Source organism: Mesoplodon mirus, assembly GCF_964341445.2.
Source record: "Mesoplodon mirus genome assembly, chromosome: 5".
In the NCBI taxonomy this organism is placed as follows: Eukaryota; Metazoa; Chordata; class Mammalia; order Artiodactyla; family Ziphiidae; genus Mesoplodon; species Mesoplodon mirus.
The window spans coordinates 35,347,565-35,364,496 of NC_138980.1; the positions used below are offsets into that span (position 1 = coordinate 35,347,565).

General features: G+C 54.6%; 1 protein-coding gene across 1 annotated transcript; it reads left to right on the forward strand.

Annotated features, from left to right (window-relative positions):
- The first annotated feature begins 10,006 nt into the window (after positions 1–10,006).
- NMRK2 (nicotinamide riboside kinase 2) lies at positions 10,007–15,876 on the forward strand. The gene is made up of 7 exons (XM_082623331.1): positions 10,007–11,057; positions 13,343–13,433; positions 14,002–14,050; positions 14,135–14,291; positions 14,642–14,713; positions 15,090–15,196; positions 15,469–15,876. Exons 2-7 carry the CDS (start codon positions 13,344–13,346, stop codon positions 15,552–15,554), a joined length of 561 nt encoding a protein of 186 aa, XP_082479457.1. The 5' UTR covers positions 10,007–11,057; position 13,343; the 3' UTR covers positions 15,555–15,876.
- Positions 15,877–16,932: the final 1,056 nt, after the last annotated feature.

The following is a 16,932-nucleotide window of genomic DNA, read 5'->3' on the forward strand; positions in this document are numbered from 1 at the left end:
AGACTATCCAGGGTGACCCCAGGTCCCAGGCAAACAAAGATACTCTTATCAGGAAGGACGTTCAAAGGGCTTAGAGGTGACCTCCCAGAAGCCAGGCAAGGGCCAGACCTTCCTTTGGAAGCTGCGGGGTTAATCCCTGACAACACACTCTGCTACAAATATGTTACATGGCCCAGCCACATGCCTTAATACTACGCATGTGACCCAAGAAGCCCCAAGCTGAGAAATAAACATAAAAAATCGTCTTAGATCAGCACTGCCCTGGGGACACTGAATAGAAGCAAGTTCTCAATGCATTTCTGACAAGACCATCTCAGTCCTTCTGGAGCTGAGTTCCCATCCACAGACACAAAACACGCAAGGAAATCATTCACCATGAGAAAAAGTCAGCGGGTACAACAAATAGCAGCATTAGACCTCCTCCTGGGAATCCTCAGGTAGAGATGATAAAAACAAGCATGTTTAAAATGATTAAATACATAAAAGAAGGAATGGATGGGAGCAATGGATGGATGGACAGATGGATGGATGGGTGGATGGATGGATGGATGGATGGATGGGTGGATGGATGGATGGGTGGGTGGGTGGGTGGATGGATGGGTGGGTGGGTGGGTGGATGGATGGATGGATGGATGGATGGGTGGGTGGATGGATGGATGGATGGATGGATGGGTGGATGGATGGGTGGGTGGGTGGGTGGATGGATGGATGGATGGGTGGGTGGGTGGATGGATGGATGGATGGGTGGGTGGGTGGATGGATGGATGGATGGATGGATGGGTGGATGGATGGATGGGTGGGTGGGTGGATGGATGGATGGATGGATGGGTGGGTGGATGAATGGATGGATGGGTGGGTGGGTGGATGGATGGATGGATGGATGGGTGGGTGGATGAATGGATGGGTGGGTGGATGGATGGACAGATGGGTTGGTGAGTAGATGGGTGAGATGAAGCCTCCCTCCAGTCTGATCGAGGGCACCAGCCCTGGGGCCTTGTTCTTTGGCTGGGGCACCAAGGAAGAAGTCCCCTTCAGAACCATACCTAGAAGGTGGGTGACAGGTGGCAGACCTTGAAAGGCAGGTGCCACTCTTGCTGCTGAGGGCACACTGAAGCCGATTAGATCATTCTTTTGGATTCCCCACACATGGAACATTTTCCACTTTCTTTAAATACAATAATAATAACTTGACTGTGTTTCTGCCTCTCCAGCATGTCCTGAGGTGACATGAGCACAGAGGAGGACACAAAAGAAGATCCCAGATGCCAGGAAACCTCTGTCGGACGCCCTCTGACCCTGGATCTTGTCCCCACCTCATCCTGAGTCACAGTCTCCGGGGGGTGTCCGTCTCCTCCATCCATGTCTGAAACCCCACATCCTTTCCAGCTGCTTGAAAACTTTTTTTTTTAATGATGCAGTATTAGTGCATTCTGGAAAAGGACCCAGTTCTCTACCCTCCCACACTCATGAGCTCATGGCCAAGAAGAGCAAGAAGCGTTGAGCATGGCCTGTACATCCTTGGTGGCCTCAGAGACCCCACCACCACCACACCACACCACTGCACAGAATCCTGGTCAGGACCCTTCTCTTGCTTGTCACCTGGTTCAGGTTGGAGCCACAGATGCCCATCGACTCCCTGGCCGGGTCTGGATTCCTTCTTGTGCCTTTCCTGCCAGAACGGCCCCCGCAGCCCTGGGCATCTGGCCTGGAAACTCAGCCCGCACCCCGGGCAGCGCCGTGCCCCCCGGGCAGTGCCCAGCCTTTGAACTCACAGCTTTTCCTTTGAACAGCCCTCCCCTTGCCTCTTATAACTTCCACCTTCTTAGGGAGCATCAGAGCCCACAGCACCAGTGAGGGCTGCTGATAATCATCCTTGTTCTACAGTTGTGAGACCACATCCCCCTCAATCTAGAACATTCTCAAGCCCCTTGAACGCAGGGGCCATGCCACAGGGCAATCCCGATCAATACCTCCTATCGAGGGAACAAGCCTCCCCACTTCCCTAATCCCCCCGACAACACGGGGTTGGCATGCGCCCCTTGGGCTCCCACCAGGAACAGAGGCCGAGAAGCCAGTGCTGAAATAAGCTCATCCCAGAAACGCAGGTCGAGAAAAAGGAAGATACAGGGTACTGAACGTTCGAGTGTTACAAAGGTCACAGGGGAGAATAAAAACCAGCGGCCTGGATGCTACGACCACCTGCATTCAAAGGAAGCAGATATCCTTAGGACAAAAAAAACATTTTTCTAATGCGGTTGAAACGCCAGTCAGGTCGGAGCTAAAGGGAGTGAGTTCCCCATCTCTAGAGGCATTCAAGAAAAGGCTGGACGGTACTTGCACAAAGTGGCCCTCTGCGGTCCCCTCCAACCCTGAGAGTCTCTCTTTCTATGAATCTGAGCAAAAGTCGAGCAGGTGCATCATCCGGCCCCTCTTGCTGGCTCTGTAGCTGGCTTCTTAGCGGGTGTCATCCAGGTTTGGTTGACCCTCCCTCCCCCAATAATTTCCCAGTAGGAGATTCTTGGCCTCAAAGGAGATGTTGAATGCTTCTCCACCTGGGACATCAAGGGGATGCGTTTGCGGTTATCCCAATGGCAGGAGGGAGCCAGTGGTGTTCAGTGCTGAGCGAAAGGGACAGCAGTGCTTCCTGCATGTCAAGGAATTGTCCCACCCTAAATGCCAGTGGCTCCTGCCTTGGAAAATTCGGGGTTTCTAAGCAGCCTTGGGCCTGCATCTTCTGGAACCCAGCAGTGCTCCGGTGAGGCCAGGGCATTTGGGCGTCTGGTGTGGTTTTTTAATTTGTGTTTCTGCTCTGTTTCCCAAATGTCAAATAAAGGACAGGGACCGTGTTCCAGGCACAGATGAGTTACCTGGAGGCTGAGGCAGGAGAGGCTGGTGGATGGGCCTCTGCAGGCTGCCCTCCGAAAGGCCGCTCCATCCTGGGCCCGCTTGTCCCCCGCCCCTGCCCAGAGCGCCTCCTTTTCTAAAAGGTGCCTGGGCATCTGCTAGGTCACCCCGAACTCCAGGTTCAGGTGGCTGGCTCTGCTCAGGTGAGTGGGACGCGAGGCCTTCAAGTCCACAGTAAATGCAATAACTCCTGGAAAGCCAGTGCTCCACTGGAAGAGAAAAAGGAGCCCGCGATAGGAACAGATGCATTCCACCTGACCCGACAATTACTGAGTGGCTGTAGAGGCGACAGCAGGACGAAAGAGGCAGACGCATCCCGTCCTCGAGGAGCCTGCAGCATAACAAGACATTCCAGCACGGACCCCCTGGTTCACTGTGGCCCACCGACCACCCCTCCGGACCACCAGCAGACAAAGACAACGGGCAAGTGGGACCAAGGACCCCTCCCCAACCTCACAGCCCCTCCAGAATAGAGAGAGACCCCCAGGGTGGCTGTCTCCAGGTCGGCCACCTGTCCACAGGTGTGTGAAGTTCTGAGGCACAGCTCCATCCATACGGGGCCACTGTGTCCTCGGTAGCACCTAGGGCTGCTACCCACACCCTCTGAAATCGGCTTTGCGAAAGATTTGTATCTGCGGGGCAGTTTTTGGCTGAAATGCAACGGATGTCGAGCCCTCCTTGTAAAGGAACGTTGAGTTTTCCTCTTGTGACACATGGGATGCATCGTAAGTCCCTGCCCAAGTTGTAGTTCACACACCCATCCTTCCGACGGCGAGTTTTGTGGTTTTTAAAAACAAAAACAATTCATTCTGATTACTGTCGTGATATGAAGGCATCATTTCCATGAGCTTTGGGGGATTTTTATGTGAAATAAATAAACTATCACTGACAAGGGAGGTTTGTGACTTTTGTCCACGTCCAAGGGATGTGGCACTGGTCTTGGTCGTGGTGCAGAGGAAGGAGCTTTCACGGGATGGGAGGGGGCACAGCTCAATGCCAAGCAACCTTGGGCAACCTTGGGTGACTTTGGGCCATGGCCTATATCCTCTTCCTTCTATCTCCCATCTGCAGAATGGGAGCCCCGGCTGGGTTCTTCCCGAGGCCCCTTTTGGCTCTGCCTGTCTGTGATTCAGGTTCCTTTCCTGTCCCCAGTCTTCTCTGGAATCAAACTTAGTCAAAGTTAATAATATTAATTACTAGTATTAAGCAATTCTCCAATCCCCAGCAGACACCAGCTGGGTATCCTACAATTTATCTCAATCCTGACACTACCGGTTCGGGCAGACCTTACAGGCTATGGGTTCAGCCCCACAAGACGGCCCCGACTTCAGACACCAGTCAGTCTCAGGTCCTAGAATAGGGTACAATTCAGCAAGTCAGATGGAAGAGATGCACAAGGCAAGGTGTGGGGAAGGGGATGGAGCTTCCACACCCCCTCTGGGCACCACCCTCCCAGCACCTCCCTGTGTCCACCCAGCAGAAGCTCTACAAAAATTGTTTAGGGATTTTCATGGAGGCATGATGGATTACACCACTGGCCATTGATGAAAGTTCCATCCCTCTAATCCCAGGGTCAGTGGGGTCCCCTGGCCACCAGCCCCGATCCTGTGGTTATAGGGCATTTCCAAAAGTCACCTCGTAGCATAAACTCAGGTGTGGTTGAAAGGGCTTGTTAAGAAAGTAAAGGATGCTTCCTTCATCTTTATTATCTGGAGCCATTTCAGGCACAGAGGACATAAGACCAAATATTATCATAAAAGGGACTTCCCTGGTGGGCCAGTGGTTAGAACTCCACGCTTCCATGGCAGGGGGCACGGGTTAGATCCCTGGTCGGGGAAGTTCCACATGCTGTGCAGTGTGACAAAGAAAAAAAATTTCCAAAAAAAGAAAAGTATATATTATAACAAAAGATGTTCCCTCTTCTGACGTAGGAAATTACAAGGGTTTTAGGGGCTGTGTGCCGGGAACTGGGAACTAAGTCCAACTATGTTTCTTATTATAAATCATAATATCACAATAATAATAACAGTGGCAGTAATAATAATAGTCTGAGTCCAACCTAGCATAGGCCCCATGTTATTGAGAGGGGGGTCTGAGGCAGAGAGAGGGCATGTGGCTCACCTGGGGTCACCCGGACCCTGAGTGATTGGTCTGAGGTCTGATTCTGTGCCACCCCCAGCCACCCCATCGCTCAGCTGGAGACCCACGACCCTCTGTCAGCTGCAGGACATTGGGGGCTGTGCCCCTCAAAGGGTCAGAGTGGACCCTCCCATGTCAGGTACAAGAGGAGTCCTCCCGTTGTCCCCGCCCAGGATTTTGGGACCTGCTGGTGGCAGGGATGCCAGCCCATCTGCCTCTGCCATCCTGCCCCTCTGATGTCCAGTGAGGTGCCCTTCACGGAGAAGGTCGCTTCACGGGGGCTGGGAGGGGGCCTCAAGTAGAGGGGGCGAGCTGGCATGAATGCGGCGAGGAAGAGGTGTTGAAGATGGCAGAGCTGGCGCTGGGATCGAGGGTGCCCTCTTTGGAGGGGATGGACCCACCCCTGTTTCCCACCCCACCGAGTCTCTGATTATCCTAAGGGGGTTCTTGCAAACCTTGCTCATCCATTTGCTGAGCACTGGGGATCCCGCAGGGCCCAAGCACCCCTTATGTTGCTCCCAGCCCAGTGGGGGAGTTTGACACAGGGAACCAGGGCCTCACTGGGGACCAGGAGGAAGGTCCAGGAAGGGTCCCTGGAGGGAGGGTCCTCGGTGACTGGAAACCAGAGAGAGAAGTAGCAGTTAGCTAGGCCGACAGGCAGGCGGAGAGGTGTCCCCGGCGGAGGGCTCAGCAAGGGCAAAGTCCTGGAGGCCAGACAGAGCTGGGTGAACCAGGAGCAGGAAAATGAAGGGCGGCTGGAGTGCAGGGTGGGTGCTGGGGGAAGATTTTTACTATCAGTGGCATTCAGCACATTCACAATGTTGTGCAGCCATTACCTCCGGTCCAGAGCTTTTCCATCCCCGCAAAAGGAGACCCCGTCCCCATTAGCAATCACCCCCCCACCCCTCCCCGAGCCCCTGACAACCAGGAATCCACTCTCTGTCTCTGTGGATTTGCCTGTTCTGGACGTTTCACCCTATGGGACAGGATGGTCACTTTTTTTTTTTTTTGCAGTACGCGGGCCTCTCACTGTTGTGGCCTCTCCCGTTGTGGAGCACAGGCTCCAGACGCAGACGCGCAGGCTCAGTGGCCATGGCTCACGGGCCCAGCCGCTCCGCAGCATGTGGGATTTTCCCAGACCGGGGCACGAACCCGTGTCCCCTGCATCGGCAGGCGGACTCTCAACCACTGCGCCACCAGGGAAGCCCAGGATGGTTACTTTTAATAACCTTGGACCAGTGGGCTGTTTGAAGATCGGCAGGTCTGCACTGGGAGCCCATGTGCCAGGGTGAGCCGACCAGGAGGCCTCCCAGCAGTGCCCTGCCAGGGCCTCTATCTGGGCATGTCACCGTCACCCATGGCTTGGGCCACATGCCCCACAAAGAGGCTCCCAGGAAATTCTTGCCACTGAAACTAAGCCAGAGGTCACACCCAGAGCTGGCTTTCCCCCTGCCTACGGGGCAGCTGATGGAGCTCAGTGACACAGGTCCGGCCACGCTGAGCTGCCAAGAGAGGCAACTGAGACCCAGAAGGGGCTGGACGGGGGAGAAGGGGGTGGGAGCCAGTGGACAAGACCCCCGTCTTGGCCATTTGCTCACTCTGCCCCTGGTGGCCACCTTTGAAGTGAGGGTCACTGCTCCCAGTGACCTCTCCTGACCTCTCTGCCAGGCGAGTCCTGCCTGAGGCCACTAGGTGAGTCCATTAACCAGTCATCAACAAGATCCATCACTTTCTGTCTCCACTGCTGGTTGGCCCTCAGCAGCTGTCTTGGCCACAGCGGGTCCTGCCGGTGGAATCGGGGGGTGAGGGAGGTCATGGGGGTCCAGACAGGGCAGGGCTTGGGCGTGAGGACAGTGGGCTTTTATTTTATTTTTAGTTGCGGCATGCAGGATCTTTTTCTTTAGTTGCAGCATGCAGGATCTAGTTCCCTGACCAGGGATCGAACCCCAGCACCCTGCATTGGAAGCGTGGAGTCTTAACCACTGGACCATCAGGGAAGTCCCTGTGCTTCTTTTAAATGCAAATAAGAATGGGGAGGCGTGTGCCAAAGGAGAGTTGAAACAGAGGAAAGACAGCCCCTGGTCTGGGTTTTTACAAAGCTCCTCCCTCTGGCCATCATACAGAGGTAGTTGGTTTAAAGAAAAAACAGTGCCAGACAGTTCAAGCTGTAAAACTGGATTGTACTCAGGAGCCGTTGCAATGGCTCCACTCCTAACACAGCACAGGCAAGCAGGTTCACAGCCAAGGAGCCGGTGGGGTCAGTGGACAGAGAATGACTAGGAGGAGACGTGAGGGGTAAGGGGGGGATTCTGGCTACACTGACTTAGCAGATTCTTGCTGAAATCCCCTTGTGTTTCACCCGGAGGCTGGATTCAAAGATCTCCTGCCCCTCCCTGTTTCATTCATTCCCTCTGCTACCATTTAGGGAGCCTCTGCCTTTTGTGGACCCACCCTTGTTAGGCACCCGGGACACATCAGAGAATAAGACACATCTGGCCCTGCCTGCCCCGGAGGGAACTCACAGTGTGGAGGGAGGGAATGGGGATACAGAAAGGCTTCCTGGAGGAGGGGACGGATGTCCAAGCTGACACAGGACGGCTTAGTCAAAGTTAGCCCAGGGGAAGAGGATTGAGTAAGAGGAGAGGGGTTTCTGGAAGAGAGAACAGCATGTACAAAGGCCCTGTGGCAGCAGCTCTGGGTGCTGAGGGACAGGTAAGTGATGGCAGGGGGCATCCTCCCTTCATAAAGCCTCCTGGAGGTGGAAGCCCAAGGCCAAAGAGAGCCTCCCTCCCTTGGTTGGGGCCAGCAGCCTCCCTTTATAAAGATGAGAACACGTGAGACACAGAGAGGCAAGGGTGGGGCCCAAGCTCCCCCAGGTGGCAAGTGGCAGAACCAAGATTCAAATGCAGGATTCTTAACCAGGGGTTCTTAAAGTGTGTCCAGCGTGGGTGAGGGTGGTGGTTGCTGAGGCCCTTTCAGGGGGTCTTCAAGATCAAAATCACACATGAACAAAAGATTCATTCAAAGTGCAAAGACAGGGACTTCCCTGGCGGACCAGTGGTTAAGACTCTGTGCTCCCAATGCAGGGGACCATAGGTTGGATCCCCGGTCGGGGAACTAAGATCCTACATGCCGCACAGTGTGGTCAAAAATTAAAATTAAAAATTAAAATTAAATGAAAAAATAAAACAAAGTGCAAAGGTAGACCAATGGCCTTTTATGGAGCAGAGAATGAAAGAGAACAGGCCACCTTCTAAACCTCTACCTGTCCAGTTCGGGTATAGGACAAAGAAGACTACCCATGATGACCTAAAAAGGCTAAAAATCCTCCTCTCTCTGTGTGAAGCTGGGTTTTCTTCCTATATATCAACCGAGACAACTATGGAAATGGGCTGAACGACAAGCAGATGTGAGAATCCTTCTAAACCAGATATTAAAGAGACTTGCAAAAATGTAGAATATCACTCTTCTACCTAAAAAAAATTTTTTTTAATTTCAACAAGATGAATTTATTCTCTGACAGTTCTGGAGGTGAGGAGTCTGACACGGGTCTCACAGCGCTAAGATCAAGATGTGGGCAGGTGGGTTTCCCTGGTGGCGCAGTGGTTGGGAGTCCGCCTGCCGATGCAGGGGACACGGGTTCGTGCCCTGGTCCAGGAAGATCCCACATGCCGCGGAGCGGCTGGGCCCGTGAGCCATGGCCGCTGAGCCTGCGCGTCCGGAGCCTGTGCTCCGCAGCGGGAGAGGCCACAACAGTGAGAGGCCCACGTACTGCAAAAAAAAAAAAAAAAAAAAGATGCGGGAAGGGCTGGTTCCTTCCGGAGGCTGCACAGAAGCATCAGTTCCCGCCTTTTCCAGCTTCTAGAGGTGCCGCATCCCTGGCTCACAGCCCCATCCTCCATCCTCACAGGCAGCAGCGGGGTATCTTTCTAAACCTTCTGCTGTAGCTACATGTCCCTTCCCTGTGATTGTAGCTGGAAAGGTTCTGTTTTTTTTGTTGTTAATTGAGGTGAAATTCACATAATATACAACTAGCCATTATTGTAAAGTATACGATTCAGTGACATTTAGTGTGTTCACAATGCTGTGCAACCATCACCTCTAATTCCAGAACATTCTCATCACCCCAGAAAAACACCACATAAGTAATCACTCCCTATTTTCCCTCTCCCAGCCCCTGACAACCAGGAACCCACTCTCTGTGTCTGTGGATCTGCCTGTCTGAACGTTTCCCGTCAATGGAATCACACACTGTGTGTCCTTCTGTGTCTGGCTTCTCTCACTGAGCATCGTGTTCTCAGGGTCCGTCCACGTTGTAGTGAGTGTCAGTGCTTCACCCCTTTTCATGGCCGAATAATATTCCATGTGTGGATGGAACACAGTTTGTGTATCCATCATCTGTGGATGGACACTTGAGTTGTTTCGACCTTTTGGCTCCTGTGAATTATGCTGCTATAAACATTCATGTACAAGCTTCTGTGGGGTCATATGTTTTCATTCTCTTGGGTAGACACTTTGAAGTGAAATTGGGTCATAAAACCGCCAACTGTTTTCCACAGCGACTGTCCCATTTTCCATCCCACCAGCAACACACAGGGTCGCCGTTTCTCCCCATTCTCACCAACACTCTTTATCGTCCATCTCTTTGACTATGGCCATCCTAGTAGGCGTGAGTGTTGTCTCACTGTGGTTTTGATTTGCATTTCCCTTATAATCAGTGATGCTGAGCATCTTTTCATGGGTTTGTTGGCCATGAGTATATCTTCTTTGAAGAAATGTTGATTCAGATTCTTTGCCCATTTTTAAATTGGGTCGTTTGTCTTTTTGTTGTTGACTTGTAAGAGTTCTTTATATATTCTGGCTAGTAACCCCTTACCATATATCAATATATGACTTGTAAAAATTTTCTCCCACACCTTGCTTTGTCTTTTCACTTTCTTAATAATGTCGTTCAATGCACAAGACATTTTTAATTTGATCAAGCCCACTCCCTTAATTTTATTTTTAAAAAATGTTATTATTTTTCATTAAAAATATTATATTTGGGACTTCCCTGGTGGCGCAGTGGATAAGAATCCACCTGCCAATTCAGGGGACACAGGTTCGGTCCCTGGTCCGGGAAGATCCCACATGCTGTGGAACAACTAAGCCCGTGCGCCACAACTACTGAGCCCTCGTGCCACAACTACTGAAGTCTGCACGCCTACAGCCCATGCTCTGCAACAAGAGAAGCCACCGCAATAAGAAGCACATGCACTGCAATGAAAAGTAGCCCCCGCTCCGCACAACTAGAGAAAGCCTGTGTGCAGCAACGAAGACCCAACACAGCCAAACATAAATAAATTTTAAAAATTAAAAATATATGTATTATGTTTATATGACCATGTAGTGATCAGTTGTCTTTTTTTTTTTTTTTAGTTGCAGCATGTGGACTCTTAGTTGTGGCATGCGGGATCTAGTTCCCCCACCAGGGCTCGAACCCAGGCCCCCTGCATTGGGAATGTGGAGTCTTACCCACTGGACTACAAGGGAAGACACTGGTTGTCATTTTCTAAAGTTAACAAACCTTTAATTTTTCTCAGTTTTAATGTATAACGTGGTAAATATTATCGTATATAATATATGACGATAATCCACTTAAACAAAAGCTCCCTGGGGCCTCAGTCCTTTTCAAGAGTGGAAAAGGGGTCCTGAAACCGAAAGGTCTCCTCTGGTGGGGAGGCGGGGTGGGGCATGTGGTCCCATCTGGTCAGTAACGGGGCGGGGATCAGCAGGGGCCTGCCTACCCCACCCCCTAGCTGCTGAGAGGCCTGAAGCCAAACGCAGTGACGCCAGCCCTCACGTGGGCGCCCGCTGAACAGCCCTTGGCGTCATGCTGAGATTTCCTGGCGGCCAGGGTCACCAGAACGAAGCTTAAGTTCATCTTGGCATCAACCCCCTTGGAAAAGGAAGTCCCCTGCCGTGTGGAACCTCTGGGGCTGGCCCGCTGCTGTCGCTGGAGACGGGGGAGGGGGGTGAGTTCCTTTTTTCAGCCCCCAGAACCGGCCTTAATGTCAGGGTCAGGTGAGGGGACACACCGGGCTGGATATTTTTAGGGAGGGAAGAGGTGTGGCTGGTTATCAGCCCCGAGGGCAGTCTGGCTAGGAGGGGGCAGGCGGGGAGGAGGAGGAGGGGGGAAGAGGCAGCGGGGTGACTTGCACCCGCACCCCCCTGCCCGGCCGACCCGTGACTAATTTAGGCAAAAGACAGCGTGGAGCTATTTCCATCCAGTGAGAACAGGTGCGGCGCCCCCAGCGCTCCGCCCTCCCCACTTCACCGCGCCGGCCGCGCTCCCCATAGGCCATGGGCCGCCTCCCTGGGGGCGGCCTCCGGGCTGCCCCAGCCTATAAAGGCGCAGGGTTTTCTCAATGAAGTCGGGACGCACTGCGGGGTCGGGCCCAGCCGGCTACCAGGGAGTCGGGAGTTGGCCTGCCAACCGTGGTCCCCGCCGCCCCTCCGCGCGGAGATGAAGTACATTGTGGGCATCGGAGGGTGAGCGTCCAGGGCGCCGGGCGGACCGCCCTGCGGGGGCAAAGGCGCCGAGCTCGCGGGGGAGGCCGGCTGGGTGCTCTCCTGTGCGGGCCGAGGTGGCCTGGGCAGGAGGCCGGGGAATGAATGGAGGGCTGCCTGGCGACTGGTGTCGCAAGGACCCGATGCCCAAGGTCGGAGTGCGGGGAGGGATCTCTGCCCTCTGTTCGGCACAGGGCCGGGCGCGGGGCCCAATTTAAAATTTCCAAATGGAAGTCACTTCCCCATGCCGCACCGCTGACTAGATTCAGGGGGGAAAAGAAGACTTTATAAAGCCCAGGCCGACCTTCCTTAAGGCGCGCGGGGTTGGGGGTGGGGGAAGGGGAGGAAGGGGGGGAAACTCCGACCCCAGGGAGGCACATGGGCAGGTGCTGCGGGGTCCCCAGAATGGCACTCCCCTGACTGTGTGGCACCTGCCTTTGCAGCCACTTCTGCTGACCCCAAGCAGGGGCCTTGCCTTCCCGGAGATTTATTACCAGTAACCAGGCCTTTTTAAGATGATGCTCGGGAAGCATTTAGCATAAGCAGGGCTGGCTTGGTGCTCCCACCTGGGAGGTCGCCCTGGGTCCTCCCTCTCTTGGTTTGATGCTCCATCACCCTCTTGAAATTCCTAATAGAGACCAGGGCCCTCCATTTCTGCACGTTCTGTAGCCGGCCCTGAGGGCACGGTGTGTCTTTCAGCAACAAGTCAAATTAACATCAGGTATGTTCTAACCTGCTCCCCTTAATATATGGGGGTCACCTTTCCCATTGGCCCTTTTAAACGGCTACAGGTCCCCCCTTCCACACCCAGCTTTCCACCCCTGATTCCTAGGAGAGGGACAACCAGGTCAAGGGGACACTCATTTCCAGAAAGGCCTGACAGCCTTCTCTGTCCTTCAGCAGCCCCAGTCCAGAGTCCTTAGGGTGACCATCTGTCCTGCTCTTCCTGGGACTGAAGGGTCCCCAGGATTTGGGACTTTGAGCACTAAAGCTAGAGACGTCCCGGGCACACCAGGATGAGGTGGTCACCCGGCTTTGCCCATTCCTTTTTTTAATAATCCTTTCCCTTTGTCATAAGGTGATTATCTCTTCCCGGTTTTGCAGTGAACTGCCGATTTTCCTATCACAAATATTTTTTTCTCCCCCAGTTTGCACTTGCTTTAACAATTTGGCTTTTTTTAAAAGGCCTGCTGAGGCTAAGTCACACGTGGGCCTCAGTTTCCTCAAGCTCCGGGCACCACCTCCTGGGTTTGCAGTAACACTGGATGAGTCTGAACACAGAAAGCAGTGCTTCCATGACCCCAGCCAAGACTGTGTTCGCTTTTTTTGTTTGTTTTCATACCCTCTGTCCCCTTTCTCTGTTTTGTCAGGCGGGTGAGCACAGGCCTGTGCCTGGCCCTAGCGGGCAGTGGGCAGTAGTGGGCTAGGCAGCCCAGATCGGCTGATTAGAAAGCCTCCTTTGAACTAACATGAATAGAAATACCCTCTTAGCTCTACTGTTTTACAGGCCTGTGTTTGTTTTGCTTTGTTTTGTTTTTGGCCACGCAGCTTGGCTTGCGGGATCTTAGTTCCCAACCAGGGATCGAATCACGCCCCCTGCAGTGGAAGCGCAGTGTCCTAACCACTGGACCACCAGGAAAGTCCCTACAGGCCTGTGTTTTAGATTTGAGTCTGATCCTGGGGGCCCCTCAGACCCGGAGAGGTCCAGAGAGGGGACCCAGCCAGCCTCACGTGTATGCCCTCTCCACAGCATGACCAACGGCGGCAAGACCACACTGACCAACAGCCTCCTCAAGTCACTGCCCAACTGCTGTGTGATCCACCAGGATGACTTCTTCAAGGTGGCTGCCCTGGCTGGGGGCGGGGGATGGCAGCCCCGAGAAGGAGACTCAGGGGGAGCAGACCCCTCCCGGGGCACCCTGGGCTAACCCGAGTCGGGAGATCAAGGGACCGGCGATCTCGGTTACTGAGCACCTACTGCGTGCCTGGCACGTTCTCACGGCACACCCGTTCCCCATGGGACAGATGGGGAAACTGCGGTTCCCAGAGGGTGCGTGCCACCTGGGTGGTACCTTTTATCCTCTGCAACTCCACTTTCCCATCTGCAAAATGGGCTCTGAGCCCGCCCTTGATGCTTTGTGGAGGGTGAGGGGGTAATTAGATCATAGATGCAAAATCGCCCCACTCCTGGTCCCAGCAGTCATAAGGTTGGGGAGGGGTTCCGAATGCCAGCCTGGATCCCACCACCACCACCTGGGACCTCGAAGCCTATGACTATCAGCTGCAGGGGGCTGAGGCAGGCAGGGGCATCCAGACCCTCACTGGGGGCTCTCCAGGCGCTGTCACCCCAGGGTGGGGTAAGGTGGGAAGGTGGGCACTGAGCCCGCGGCTTGGGCTCCTCTGTTTCAGCCCCAAGACCAAATAGCAGTTGGGGAGGACGGCTTCAAACAGTGGGACGGTAAGGACGGACGGCAGCCCCGCGCCCCCTGCCCTCGCTGCCCCATGGCCCCCACCCCACCAACACTCGCTTTCCCGCCCCCAGTGCTGGAGTCCCTGGACATGGAGGCCATGCTGAGCACCGTGCAGGCCTGGATGAGCAGCCCCCGGAAGTTTGCCCGTGCCCACGGGGTCAGTGTCCAGCTGGACGCCTCAGACACCCACATCCTCATCCTGGAAGGCTTCCTTCTCTACAGCTACAAGTGAGCATCTCCAGGTCTGGGCCCCGGACAATCCGGGCCCTCCCAGGTCACCAAGTCTCTATTTTGACAGACAACCTTGCTGGGTGACCCTGGGCAGGACATCGTACCTCTCTGGGCCCATCCAAATTGGGAGAGAGGGAGGATTCCATCCTCAGGGTGGGGGGCTGATGTGGGCATAGTAGGAGGCTGGCCAATGCTGGTCCCCTCACTCATCCCTAACCTAATCAGCCCAGACAAACCGCCCCCCAACAACCAGCCCTCATCACCCAGGAATGTCCCTGGAGGCCAAGGCCATGGGGGGTTGTGTACTTTGACCCCCGGGCGCTGACCGGGTCCCCTACTGCTGCCAGGCCCCTGGTGGACTTGTATAGCCGACGGTACTTCCTGACCGTCCCATACGAAGAGTGCAAGTGGAGGAGAAGGTGAGCCTGGGGGCCCTGTCTGCATTCCCAGGTGGGACCAGGAAACTGGGTAATGCCTGCTGGACACACGGCCACCCTGAAGCTGCAGGCTGACGGGCAGCAGGCACCTGGGTGGCCAGTGCTGGGTTCCAGAGGCCCACAGCCTGGGGCCTGGAGAGCGTGGCCCACCCATGCCCTACCCTGGGCATCTCCCAGGCCCACCGGGGAAAATGCTGGAAGTTGGGGCACCCAGGCCCCAGCACGGGGCCCCTGAATCAGTGGGGTCCCCGTTCTCAATGGTGCCACCCCGACCTAGTTCCCGCACCCCAGGCTCTGCTCATGGCACCTCCCTTGGGCGACATGGGTGTTCCTCATTCTCACCCATCTCCCACCTCAGTACTCGACGCTACATGGTCCCCGACCCCCCCGGCCTCTTCGACGGCCACGTGTGGCCTATGTACCAGAAGTATAAGAGGGAGATGGAGGCCAATGGCGTGGAAGTGGGTAAGTCCCTGAGTAAGATGAGGCCAGCACCTCCCCACTGGGACCATTTGGGAAGCCTGAAAGTCCCTCCTCGAGTCTCACCACCAGTCTCTCTCGCTTTGGGCCCCAGAGGCTGGTCTGTTCCTGCAGGCTGACTCTGCAGGCCAGCTTCCTCCTGACCAGCAGTCTCCCAGTCCTCTGTGAGCTGACCGCCCGTCTCCTGGCGGCAGCCCCAGTGACCCGGGCCGCGGTTGGGCCCCCAGGGCCCCTGACTGTGGCCTTTCTGATTTCAGTGTACCTGGACGGCATGAAGTCCCGCGAGGAGCTCTTCCACCAAGTCCTGGAAGACATTCAGAACTCGCTTCTGAACCGCTCCTAGGTGTGGCTGGAGAGGAGGGGCCCAGCCCCCAATGCAGGGACCCAGACACAATTCCGGCCACAGTACGGCCAGGCTGGCGGCATCCCAGCCAGACACTGCGTGACCATTTCCCTTTGGGGAAGTCTGTACATATGAGAGTGGAGGCCCCACTCACAGCCCAGCATCTCAGGGCCCGGGCATTCTGTCCCGAGATGCTTCTGTAACCTCGATGGCGGCTTACGTAGTAAACCTGATCCTGTTTTTTAATCGTTGGGGTCCAGCCTGTTGTGTTCGAGGTGCTGAGAGGGACCCTCCTGCCCCGTCTCCTTGGTGCATTGGTGGCATCGGGGGGGGCGACACTGAGGGCTCTGGGCAGTTACAGTCTCCACCTGTTGGACCCATGGCAATGTGACCCTGGGTGGCTGCTTGAGGGTCTTTGGGCCTAGCTTCCTCAAAAAGGAAATTTCCTGCCAGCTTTCAAAAAACAGTGCAGTACGGCCCAGAGCAGGGGCTGGGAGGTCAGCCAAGCCTGAGGGTGCCCCTGGCTCTTAGCTGAGCCCCGCTGTCACTGCACCCCGGCGCCTCCTCTGTGACTGGAGCTGACACCTACTTCTCATGACCCAGGATGCTCGTAAGGACACACTCCCTGTCCCAGGAACCACATCTCCCTGAGGCTTCCCTAGAATGTTGGTGAGGCAGTTTATCGTACACACCCATTTCACAGATGGGAAGACTGAGGCTCAGAGATGGTCAGTGGCTTGGGAGCTGGGATTTGACCTCAGGTCTCCTCAGACCCTGTTATTTTTGCCCAGGGGAGGTTGGAAGGCTCCTGTGGAGACTGAAGACAGGGCAGGGAGGGGGAGGGTGGACGGAGTAGGGGGAGACAGGAGGAGGACAGGGTACCCCTTGACCTGAGGGTGATACCCCAGGGCCAGCCGTGGAACTGTAGCCACCCACCCCACTCAGTCCAGAAGGGCAGGAAAAACCTGAAGTGTAGACAGTTCTGGACAAAGCCACTGAACATTTGGAAATTATGGGGGAAAAAAAACAATTACCATATGACCTAGCAATTCCACTCCTAGAGAAGATAACCAAAAGGATTGAAAACAGGTGTTCAAACAAAAACTTGTACATGAATGTTTCAAAGTAGCACTATTCACAGTAGCCAAAAGGTGAGAGCAACCTAAAAAGTCCATCAAATGATGGATGGATAAACAAAACGTGGTCCACCCACACACAGCCTTAGGAAGAAGCAAAGTCTGACACTCAGTACAACATGGATGGACCTTGAGGACATGATGCTCAGTAAAATAAGCCAGACACAGAAGGACAAACACTGTATGATTCCACGTATATGAAATGTCCAGAACCGGCAAATCCACAGAGATAGAAAGTGGAC